The sequence below is a fragment of the Simochromis diagramma genome, unplaced genomic scaffold (genome assembly GCF_900408965.1).
Source record: "Simochromis diagramma unplaced genomic scaffold, fSimDia1.1 OVJJ01000293.1, whole genome shotgun sequence".
NCBI classification, from domain to species: domain Eukaryota; kingdom Metazoa; phylum Chordata; class Actinopteri; order Cichliformes; family Cichlidae; genus Simochromis; species Simochromis diagramma.
This window is the reverse complement of record NW_024386801.1, coordinates 1,408,308-1,420,417: the sequence shown is the minus strand read 5'-3', so window position 1 is coordinate 1,420,417 and position 12,110 is coordinate 1,408,308. Positions and strand designations below refer to the sequence as shown.

Here is a 12,110-nt window from a genome sequence, read left to right as displayed (position 1 = left end):
ATGTTGTTTGTGGCTCAAGATGACTATATGTCATCCATGAGGGATGCATTTGACATCTGTTTCACATATTATAGCCCAACAAGTTACTTATAGCAGTTTAAATACGAGCAATCAATTTTTGGCAAATACCGGAAATCAGTTTTTGGCAGACAATCACTTTTTGGCACAACACCGGCAACAGAGACGTAGCACGGCGTAAAGGAGGGGCCGCATACTTTCATATTTCTACAAAGATACAAATTCTTTCTAAAAAGATTCCAAATTTCAAAAGAAACTAGTGCTGCTAATGTTAACCTGGTTACCATGTTTCGTTTTAGCCCTTTGAATAAAATATTAAAATATTAAGTAATGTGATAAATAAATAGAAAGAATAATGCAGAATTTGTCTCTGTAGTTCAGAATAACACTCTCTTCATTCAAAGTCCAAACAGAGCACTTCTAATAAGCAAGCAGGCGCTAGCATAAGCCCACACCTGCCGCCCAGTACAAACATGCAGACACCCAGTCTACTGAAGACTGGTGGCAAAATCGAGCATTCTTTTTTGCTAGCAATGCCATGTTTTCTTGAAATATATTTAATTAAAAACAATTTTTGAAATTACTTCTTAGGGGCATATATTGCCTTATCTTTTATTCTCTTGTGTTGTTTATTAATGGAAATCACAGGCTCTAAATCTATTGTCTTAATTTAAGGAAATGTTTGTCCAGCGGGGGAGTGGCGACCTTAACGGCCACCCCCACAACCACCACTACCGCTGGCTACCTAACACCGGGGCTTTGTAAACAGACCCACTGGGTCAGAAAGTGTTCAAGCTTGTTTTTACAAGCTGACTGTGGATTTGTATAACTGCACAAACATTACATGTTTTTGTGCTAAAGAACGCAAATATTTGTTCTCTGTCATGAGCAAGATGGGGAACCAAATCCGTGCCATTCTTGCAGAAGTTCTGTTTGTGCAAACTTCCAAACAGTTTCAAATGCAATGTGGTCTAAAGCACTTATTTCAGCTACAAACTGAGGCAGCTCATTTGAAAGCTGTTCTGCTGTTTCTGCTACTAAATGAGAACAAAGAAGTCTGTGTTTCTCTTGGGAAAAGAACCGTGCAATATTATTTTTGCCTTTTCGTTTCATTTTTAGATAGTGAACAGAAAGCTAATTTGACTGCATGCAGATGTACATAAATGTTCTTGGCTTGACAGAATGTGAATAGTATTTTCACACATGTTAAAATGACTTGGGAAAGAGAACCAAAGGACAACTTTTTTTAAAATAAAGTGGTTTATTTAGAATAATCAAGGCAGCGACATAGCACCAATCAGATGGAAATATTCAGACATCACTTTAGTTCTGCACAGAGAGTGGTTTTCTTTCACGTGTGACCAGCTTATTCTTCTGTTATTATATGCAGCAATTACCGAAGCACCATTTAAATATTTACATGGAAGCAAAATCCCTTTCTTTTATCATGTGTATACTGCAGCAGGGATTATTGTCACTCATATAGTATGTTAATGAATAACTGTTCTGAACTGGTACATATTTACTGCATAAGTCGTCAAAGAAGTGTAAATGAAATCAGTCTTTTCAAAACGAGTCACTTTCCTTCAGTAGGTTAATTTAAGTTTTCTTTTTCACAGGGGGAGCATCTCGAATAGGCCTCTTAAATAAACAGTTTTGTCTTTCTTTATTTTGCTTTCCAAGTCACAGTCAGCATCTGTTAGCTTGTACATACCTGCAGCTGTTCTGAATTTACTGATCCACATACTCACATGGTATTATTTTTTAATTAAGAGTTATTAGCGCATAATATAAAACATCTGGATTTTCTTAGCTGACTCACGGCTACACCTGGATTTTTTTTCCCTCTTGTCCATAAAACATTCCAGATTTCAGAAGAGGAATTTAGAGCTAAGAATGAAGCCCACATGGTCTTGATTTTTTCCGCTGACCAGTCTTAAGAATAGAGAGCATGGCAGTGGATGAAAATAGGAACAAATTATAGAGAGGGGGGAGGGGGCTGCAAAAATCAGGGGTTGCTCAGACAATTTTGCTAATCAGCTTCAGTTTGCACCTTGCGCTACCTTCACCAAAAGCCTCTCCTGCTCCCTTTTTGCTGACATCAAACAGAGGGACAAAAGTGCTTTTTTTCTTTGGATGCATGCTGAGAGTGTGAGAAACTCGTCTCCCTGTGGACACGTGACTGACGAGAGGCTGCGAGACAGGGCATTGCGCAGAGGAGGTAGCAGCTGGAGGCGTAGTTTAAAAAAAGGTCAGATCTGATCCCGGTTTAGCTGCGAGCGGATCAAACAGGACTGGACTGATGTCTGAGGTTGTGCTATGCTCGAAGCTGAGGCTGAGTTCAAGTCGACCTGAGCAGGTATGAGAAAAAAAAATGGGTTTGTTTACAGGAAAATGCAGATGAGGATGATTTTATTTTTATGTGAGTGGCTGAGAACATACTTCACCCCAGGTGCTTGTGGTGATGCTTTTCATAGCCCACTGCACTGTTAGAGCTGGTACCTATCAAATAAAAAAGCCACAATGACGTCAGACATATTAGCTTTACTTAATATTCAGTTTGAAGCTTTTATTCACTTGAGCTTCTTACCTAAGTAGTCCTTGTAGTCCTTAAAGTATTTGTGTCTCAAGCTACGTCCATCTGTAATTAAAATCACAGTTATATGCACAAACTGAATGAATGGATAAAGTTCCCTCTGTCAAATACTTGGTTTAATATTTCTGCCAACAGCTTCAATCACACGTTATCAGTTCATCTCGTGGCCGTCTATTCATTTGCAAGGTCACTCCAGCATGTTTATTTCAAGATCTATTTCAAAGGAGAAACCTGGCATCTAACAGCGTGCCATTTGCCAAGATAGAGACACCAGAGCAGAATGCTTGGCACAGCCTGGCATTCTCATCCTGCCCTGTGGCGCTTCAGAGCACAAAGCTTTGAGAGCAGCTCTATCAGACGGTAGTTGTGAAAGTGACATATAGATAGGAGAGAATGTGTGTTAAATTCTACATTTAAAGCCACATCACAATCATATGAGCGATCACTAAAACATTTAAGTCAAGGGAAATACAATAATACCAGAGTTGCCGCGCTGCTTGATGCACTGTCCCCTGTTAGGGATGCCAGAGGCTGGGTTTCCTGGATTGATGATGTGGCACTCGTAGCCCGTAGGACAGTGCAGAGGCTCATCTCCATCCTCAGTAGTACTGCAGGCCTCAGCTAGTGGGCAAAAAAATACAAAAACCAACGCACTCTGTACACTCTGTATCCAAGGAAACGACAATAAGAAGAGCAAAAGTCATTTTGTGGCACTATATTCTGGCTTTCCTTCAAATAATTAAAAAACAATATTTCCCACAGGAAATGCCAGCATACAAATATAAACTCAGAAAAAAAACTCAAAGTTTTAGAGTTTTTTTTTTAAAGAAAAATGAGCAGCAAGTCTGCCCTCCTGTTAATATTTGTGGAGCGTTGTATTTGAGACTGGTGGGACTATTACAGTGAAGATGTCTTTACAGTTTGTGATTATTATTGTCACACAGGAAGGGAGGAAAGTGACTTCTGATCAAATATCACTGCACAATATTTCACTGAAAACTCAAAAATGTTCTGCAGATGGATTTTCTGGACTCACATGTGTGTTACCCTTAACTGTTCAGGTGTGTGCCCTCACCTTGCAAAACCTCCTCAGGACCGTCTAGCAGCCAACCGTTACCCCCCAACCATCGAGGCTTGGGCTGCACCAGCCAGTCCAGAACTGCTCAAAACACACACATCCTTAGCTACTGCAATACTCAACAACAATACGAGGAAAAATATAACTTCCTGCATTTCTGTGAACATCAAAATATTGCCAACCAATAATCACTTTAATATAATTTGAAGCCCTATTTTAACTCCAGTCTGCTGGTTCTGCTGACCTGGTGGTGGCTGCACAGACTCCAGGCAGGCATAGATGCAGCCATTGTAGCAGCAGCGTTTGTGGCGCTCGCATTCTGAGTCTGAGCGGCAGCCCGGGACCTCGCAGGCTCGCTCTGGTAACATCTGGGGCGGCGGTGGACACCGGTCATTCTTTTGGTGCTGTGTGGACTGGGGATGATTGAGATACTCGTAATCCTGAAAGAGAGAAAGAAAGACAGATAAATGTCTGAAATATATCATGGATGGGGTCTGTTACTTTGATGCACGATACCCTCTCTTCTTTATTTAAAGTACTGGAACATATTACCCTGGAGGCCAATGTGAGGGCAACACACACAAAAAGAAATAGAGATACCGACTTCAGAATTAGTAGATATTGAGATAGATAGATATATGCTTTTTATTTTTTTTAATAACACGGTTAAAAGACAACAGATCATAAAAATGCAGCTCTGGAGTCTGGAGTCACATTAACTTTGCAGGTGTCGCTGTAAACAAAACCATGATAAGTACATTATGGATGTCTCTGTAGGATTTCACATGCTGTTATATAAATGAATTTCAGAATAAAGTAAGTAAAGCTAATCACTGGCCTCCTAATACAAGTTTACTTTGATCAGTTAGTAAAGTTGAAGCACAGTAAGATAAGATAAGATAACCTTAGTCCCACGTGTGGGAAATTTATTTTGTTACAGCAGTGCACAGTGCAAAGTTGCATAGAAGAATTAGAGAAAAAACACTGGAATAACATATCTATGAGATACTGTACACAATAGAATAGAATAAAATAAAAATAAAATACTATATACAATCGAATAAAATAGAATACAAATGCTATATACAAGTATAATACAACAATGCCAGAAAAGAGTACCGGTATTGCGTTTAGTGTTATTGCTATTGCACATGTGTGGACGTGTGTGTTTGATCAGTTGAAGTAAAAGCTTAGTTTCACTGTAGACAGGAAGCATTTTCAGAATAGGTGCTGGCTGTGCTGCATGTATGTAGATTAGACTGAGACAGTTTCATTCAGTGTAATAATATCTGTGACCACATTGCAACCAGCAGAGGGCGACAATACACCTGAGGGAGCACATCCAGCACGCACTTAGCTGAACTGCGCACAGGAGCGGTGAAGGTTTGATTTCTGCATGCATGCATGCCTACCAATACCTTAACCTGGATTGGTCAGGTGTTTCAGTGTGGGACCGAACACTTACTTCCCTGGTGAATGAGAGGGAGAAAGTAGGCCACTATGAAGCTGAGCAAAGATCCACTTCACACACAGTTCTGGCAAGAACAAGTGGAGGGAAGTGTTTTGTTTTTTTATTATATTTTTTTGTTCACTGCTGGTATTGAATATCTGATGTTGTGCACCACAGAATAAGTGACCATTCATTGTTCTGGGGGTTTGTGCACATGGAAATTATTATAGCAAAATCCCAAGAAGCACAGCTGCCATCAACTAAACACCAACTCTCATATTTCCTCACGAACTGCATTTACTTTTCTGGCTGAAGCGTCAGTGTTTTCTCTCTTTTTAACTGTATCAAAACGAACAGTTTGGTTTAACCTCGGATCTTCCAGAGCGGAGGAACATATTTGGGGAATATTTTATTAATTGGCTAGAGTTCATTTTCTAAACTGGTCAAGGTAGTGCATCTCTGTCAAACTGTTTGTCATGATGTTGAAAGCACACGGTGCAAGAAACAAGTGAAACTGCAGCATCGTTTCTGAATGGGCCAGAGTGCAGATGAAAGCGAGCAAGAGGAATTTGTTTTTGTTTCTTCTTACACTAGATTTGTAATTAGATAATTGGCTTCTGGGTGGCACACGATCATTAAAACTGTGCTGTTTATTTGGCAGGCTTGCAGGCTGTTCCTCCGAACCAACCAGTGAAACACAAAAGACAAATGTTTGGCACTCATGGTGGCACCACAAACACTTTAAAAATGAATTCGTTTCTTCTGGCAGCTGGGAGCTCGGTGGGTGTTTGGTGTACGGGGTGAGGTCGGCGAGATGGAGAGAACGTTGTGTTCTTCGGTTAATTTGAAATTTCGATTATTTTAGCGAGTTGAAGTGAGATTCCTGTTTTGCCTGATACTTTGGGCCTGAAATTTGTTTCTCATCAGTCGTTTTGACACATGGACAGAAACAGGAAATAACTGGATACCTTAGTGAAGCTTTTCATCTCCAAAGAACAAGAATATTGTTTGTCAGTTTGCTGCGGGTGTTGTCTCTGATGTTAGTCGGTGGTCAGTGATTATTTTACCACTCTAATTTTTATGTGTACAGACAGGAGTCTACTGGAGCTCCGTACTCATTCACAGCATCTCTTCTGTGAATGAGTACTACAAAGTTTGCTCAGACTGGATAATTACATAATGATTATTACACTATCTGAACTTATCTTATATCCGATCTGTTCCCAGTGTATCCTGCAAACCTCTCCTACAAAAAGCTCAAGCGTGCCCTTCCTGTTTATTCAACTGCATGCTTTTGTGTGTGTGTAGTTTGAACTTGCTCTTAATTATACCATACAGGCAAAAGTGCACACTGCAGGAGCCATTCACTGATTTATTACAGCTCCCCGAGAACGCTACCATCACCCATGCTGGTTCGGACTGTGCTTTGGTTAAATATCTGTTACTCTTCTTTTACTTTAACCACTTTGTTCTCAGTCGTCATCTCATGATTTTTCCACTGCTGTACGCCAGAAGGGCTGTCATGCTCTGTTTCTTGAAGTCTATCATAAAATCTCACACACATCTCTCAGATGTTCCACAGTGTTTATTTACACTCCTGTCTGCTGCTTCTCCCCAATAAAGAAACTGCCAGCAGGCTTGTGTGTGATGTTCATGAATATCTGTGGGAATATTTTCCCCTCCATCTATCTATCTGTCACTGTCTGTACTCCATCTCGCTCACTCTTTGATGCTTTCATTTTCTTTCTTCCCCTGCTGTTGGTGTCGAAAAGCAACACGACGGTCGCTTTAAAGTCTGATCTCAGTTGCTGATTCTTTCACTTGTTCCAATTTCTCACAGAGAGGTGATGGGGAGAAGCCACCACGTCTGGCTCCTTAACGGAACTGAAATCTGACCATTTGAAGTAACGACGAAACAAAATCGGAGACAGATACTAACATTTTCTGCTTCGTCTGTGCAAGGATGCAAGTGCATGGGCACACACATGCACAGAAACTTGGATCTACAAACAAACCAAAGAATATATATTTCCATGGTGTACACACAGGTAAACGTGTTTGGTCTTTTGGTTAGGTTTCAAGGTTTCATTTTAAATCTGGCAGATCTTCAGCTTTTACTAAATGTAGAAACTCACAGCACACATCTGGTTAGATTTTGTGTTGTGAGACCCAATTTCCTGCTTCTAGAGCAGCTGTCAGTTTGACAGAAAGACAGAAGAGCAAACGCAGCAGGCTAAGTTGTGAGGAAAACAGACAAACTGTAAATCAGTAAGACGCGAGAGCTTTAATGAATGATGGGAAATCATGTTGACAGACATCATGTTGGTTTACACAACGTTCCTACAACAGAAGGAATGCTTGGGATGATTTGGAAGGGAGTTTATATTTGAGGTTTGTGGTACTGAGCAATAATCTGCTCCAGTGTTATGTCCAGTAATGTGCTGCTGACCACCAGACTCAGATCTAACTGGAATTAATCCTGCTTTGAGCTGCAGAGTTAAAGAGCTGACAGGTCATGTCTCAGAAAAGAAAACAATTCTCACAAATATATTCATTAGAATATATTAATGATAACAGAAAAATGATCCCAAATTGTAGATTCTAAGTGAGAATAGTGTTACACTACTATGATATAACTGATGGGTTATAGCTAATGACCAATGGCTGCAGCAGTTTCCTTCACTCTGTCCTCTCAGAGCTCTGAGCTTCCACAAAGCAAATCTACATGTTTAAAGTCACCATATTTAAAACTTCACAGCTACAAACGTGGCCTGGTCTTTCTACAGTCAGCGCCTTCCATGCATTTATAAATCCCAGGCTTACAGACTTTTCCCCTTTTACCTAATAATAAAAAATAATAATATTACACTTCATTTACAAACGCCTTTCAAAACACTCAGGGGCCCTGTACAGTAAATGAACAAAAACCAAGTAAAAGAGCACTAAAAATAAAGAAGTTAGAAGTAGACAGTGCACATGTGATCACAGGGGGAAAGTAGTTTTAAACAGATGAGTTTTGAGCTTAAAGCAATTGCATACAGCTGGAAACAATATTCCTTGCATTAAAGTGTTCAAACTTTAGCTCTGAAACTGTTTGCATTACAAGACAAGCCATCACCACCAGTCTGTAACATTTAAAAGAGCGCCACAAATGTCCACAAATCTCTCAAAGATCAGGCAGCAGTTGCATGCTTATCCTTCAAACACATGACCAGACAAACGCCAGGAAGCCCAAGTGTTTCACGTTCTGCTTAATAGCAGATACTGTCAGAAGGGCCCACATCACTTCACTTAGATGAAACTAAAGATTTATAATGCTACTGTGAGACACTGCTTTGCACACGGGCATGCCCAGGCAGATGTCTGAGCCAGACTGTGTTATGGCTATATGAGACTAAACAATCTGGTTGAGCGGTGGGTGGGTGCAAAGCAAATCTGGAATCTGAAAATCTGGGGCAATGATTTGGTAAAGAGGGGGAAACTTATAGATCCAAAACTTTCAAACTGAGGTGCTGCTGAGGTATTTATCTCAGACATAAGAGTGGGTCCATTTCCTTTTTGTTCCTTTTAAGCGCTTAAACAGAACAAGCAATCTCCAGCCTGATTAGACAGGTGCTGAAAACTGGCCTAATTCTATTAGCATCTCTATCACTCTGACCATTGCAGCCTTTAGGCCCATTTCTTACCTAAATACTCTGATTACATGTAAATCATTCTTAGACCGGCATGTTTCTATTGAAGCGCAGAGATGGAACATGGAAAGACTGTCATGCAAACACCTTTCTTTCAAAAGATTTACAAGTATACTAAATGATCAACTCTTGGTGTACACAGTGCATGTAGCACTTCTCTTAAATCCAAGTGATACTTTGGTTTTGGGAAAATGTCAGCGTGTTCTATCCATTACTGACCAAAATACATTCTTTAAGGTTAAAACAAACATCTGCCAAAATCTGACCTCCTCTCCTGTATTAATATACGAACCTACATGTAAAAATTTTGGTTAATCTAAACGGATCATGTATTCATATTGTTATGGTTTAAAACTTATTATACAATCTCAAGAAAAGGCTTCAAAAGGCAAAACTGAGCATGTTGGTGGTCTTGTGTTGATTTCAAATTTACCAATTTTCCTTTCGAGACAAAATATCCTTCTGTGGAGTGTGTATGTTAAATACTGCGTGACTATAATTTGTCTTTCTGCATGGCCTTGGCGTTATGAATGAGGCTGAGTGTGTGTATGTGGGAGATTTAAAAAAAAAAGAAAGATTGCAAGATACCGAGATGAAAAGGTTCAAGGAGTAAAAGGCAAACTCTGTCTATAGAGCGGTCTCAGCATGTTCCAATTACTGCAGCTTTGAGGCAGAGTCCAGACGGACGGTTCTTTTGGCCCATCCCGAGAGCAGGAGGAGACCAGAGAAAGATATTTGAGGGAAAACGGAGGGTGGTGTACTGAGAGAAGCACACGGTCAGCGGGGAAGAGAAACGAGGGTGGAATGGTAACAGTTACATACAGTATTAGAGAAAGGCTGAAAATGAGAGACAGAGGCCACAAACAAGTCAGAAGGTGAGAACACTGAAGCATGAAAGGTTACAGAGAGGAAAGGCAGCACGCTACAGTGAGCCCTTGTTAGAGATGATCAATCAGCTACACTGAGCTGAGTTAACAAGCGGGGGCCTGGCCTGCAAATTCAGTTCCTGCCCTAATAATCCACTACACACACACACACACACACACACACACACACACACACACACACACACACACACGCACACACACACACACACCAACTAATGCTGAACATCCCATATACCCCCCACTGCTCCTATAGAAACCTGAAAATCACTACTTATTCCAACCTGTTGCACACTCTCTGTTACTCTTCAAAACTCGCCTGTCTGAGTGGATTTTTCATGCATCTATAAATCAAAGCACATCTGCTCTCAAACCGTTTTTTCGCAACGGTGAAAGAAATGTTAAAGTTCTCTCAAGCAAAACACCGACTCTTCTCCAGCCTGAACTACGTACTTACTCTGTTACATTTTTGTTGATCTGATTTTTAGCATTTTTTAAAATGTATTTGTTTCAATGTTTCATCTGAAAACTAACAAGCATGCCTATCTCATACAGTTTCCGTTAAAAGCTACAATATTTCCCGATGATAATAAGTGATCATATAAAAAAGCTAGCATCATGTGGATTGGGCCTATTTAATCAAAATCATGGTCATTATCTAGCCACAGTTAGCATAGCTGGGACATGTGGGGTGCCACAAATCTAATTTCACGCTCCTCCTGGGTTTGGAAAAGTCCTGAATTAACTTTCAGAGCTGCAATTTGTTGTTTTTCCTCCACGACTTTGAAATTGATATAAAACAAGATATAATATATAACTTTATTTACCAATTTAATCTGATTTAAAATATCCAGCTGGTGATTGTAGAGTAAAAATATCTATTTCTTCCTTTGAGTATAAAACCTGAGTAAATGCACTTTTTCTGTAAATGTGTTTTGTACTATGCCACAACACTATTGGTCATTTTAATCACAGCCCTCAGGCCTACTCGAACACCTCTCACCTCAGACACAAAACTGCCCTGACAGCTCAAAGTGCCTTCCTGTAACCGAGCAGACATTGTACTGCAGTGCTGTGAGCTTTCACCGACTTTAAAAGATTCCCTAAACAACCCAGAGACAGAGAAATACACACACTCGTATGTACAGTAGAAAAATCAAAGGTGAGGTTATGTGCCCCACCTTATGGTTGAGTCCTCTTTTCCTGATTCTTCTGGCATCACTTCCTGTGGACAGGACCAACAGGGACAGGAGCACCAGCAAAGAGCCTGGCATGGTCTGTGTTCTGCACATCCCCCTCCTTCTTCTCCTTTATTTTCTCAGAAGTATTCCTTCTTCCTCTTTATTACAGAGATTTACTCGGAGTTTGTCCTGTAGCTGTTTGTAGGTCCTCTGGTTTGTTGCCTTTCCAGCTGAAGCAACAACTCTGGGTGCTCAAGTGCAGCCAGAAATTACACAAGCGCTCTCCCTCCAACAGGTCCTGCCTTTATATCCGGCTGAGGAAAAGTGACGGGCAGAATGACAGAGTAGAGAAAAAGTAGAGGAAAGTACAGAGGGGATGAATAGAGGCAGTACAGGAAAGGAAGGAGAATTGTTAGGGGGAGTAAAGAGGGGAAGGGAGAAACAGCAGCAGTCTGTGCATCAGTTACCGAGAGCTGAAACTGTCTGCTGGCACAGCGTGTGCACATGTCTCTGGAAGAGAGAAGGGGAGGTGAAAGGAGGGAGGGAGGACTGTTGGAGAGGGCAGTGAGTGTGAGACCGCCCCTTGGCCCCTCGTTGCATCTTGTAGCACATCTGGTGATCTTTATGTAAATTTGACAGCATTTTGTCAGCGTGCATTTGTGACTTATTTTATTTTATCTCGTTTCTTTGCACTGGGTTTAAAAAGACTTCACTGCTAGCCTGGAGTTCATACACGCTTTTTAACTATTAACAGTCCAAGATTGAATTACAACAGAGTTAGGACACACCTGATTCATATGGCAAGGTGTCTGAAACTGCACAAATACACCTAGCTGTCTGAATGAGTGTCCAAGTGTGAATAAATACAAGCTAATGTTTGTTGGCAGAGCACTCACAGTGACTTCAGTGGCATTGATCCATGCACAATAAAAGCATGTGGTGTATTTCAGGGAAAGGGGCCTCCCTGTCTTTTTCTCCGTCATCCCCCCCCTTAAACTAGGACGCCCTTCATCTCAACCCCACCCCCCACTTCCCCCGACTCACCCCACCACCTTACCACCGGACCTTTCTCCCCATTCTTTGCGTCTTGCACTGAAAGGGAGAAAGAATGCTAAGCCCGCACAAATCTCAGTCATTATTAGTTTTACAGGAGCAGAGCCCGTGTCACTGAGAGAGAGGCCCCTGGGCTCACTTACACAAAAGACAAAGTA

At 40.9% G+C, this 12,110-nt stretch overlaps 1 protein-coding gene across 2 annotated transcripts; it reads right to left on the bottom strand.

Annotated features, from left to right (window-relative positions):
- Window positions 1-1,259: 1,259 nt before the first annotated feature.
- On the bottom strand, window positions 1,260-11,493 carry wfdc1 (WAP four-disulfide core domain 1). Of its 2 annotated transcripts, none has more exons than XM_040024986.1 (7): window positions 10,900-11,493; window positions 3,937-4,132; window positions 3,690-3,773; window positions 3,095-3,235; window positions 2,609-2,659; window positions 2,466-2,520; window positions 1,260-2,369 (listed from the first exon to the last, which is right to left on the bottom strand). In XM_040024986.1, exons 1-7 carry the CDS (start codon window positions 11,008-11,010, stop codon window positions 2,360-2,362), a joined length of 648 nt encoding a protein of 215 aa, XP_039880920.1. In that variant the 5' UTR covers window positions 11,011-11,493; the 3' UTR covers window positions 1,260-2,359. The 2 variants fall into 2 exon arrangements, with proteins under 2 accessions (XP_039880920.1, XP_039880921.1); XM_040024987.1 differs by having other exon boundaries at window positions 2,461-2,520; window positions 10,900-11,460.
- Window positions 11,494-12,110: the final 617 nt, after the last annotated feature.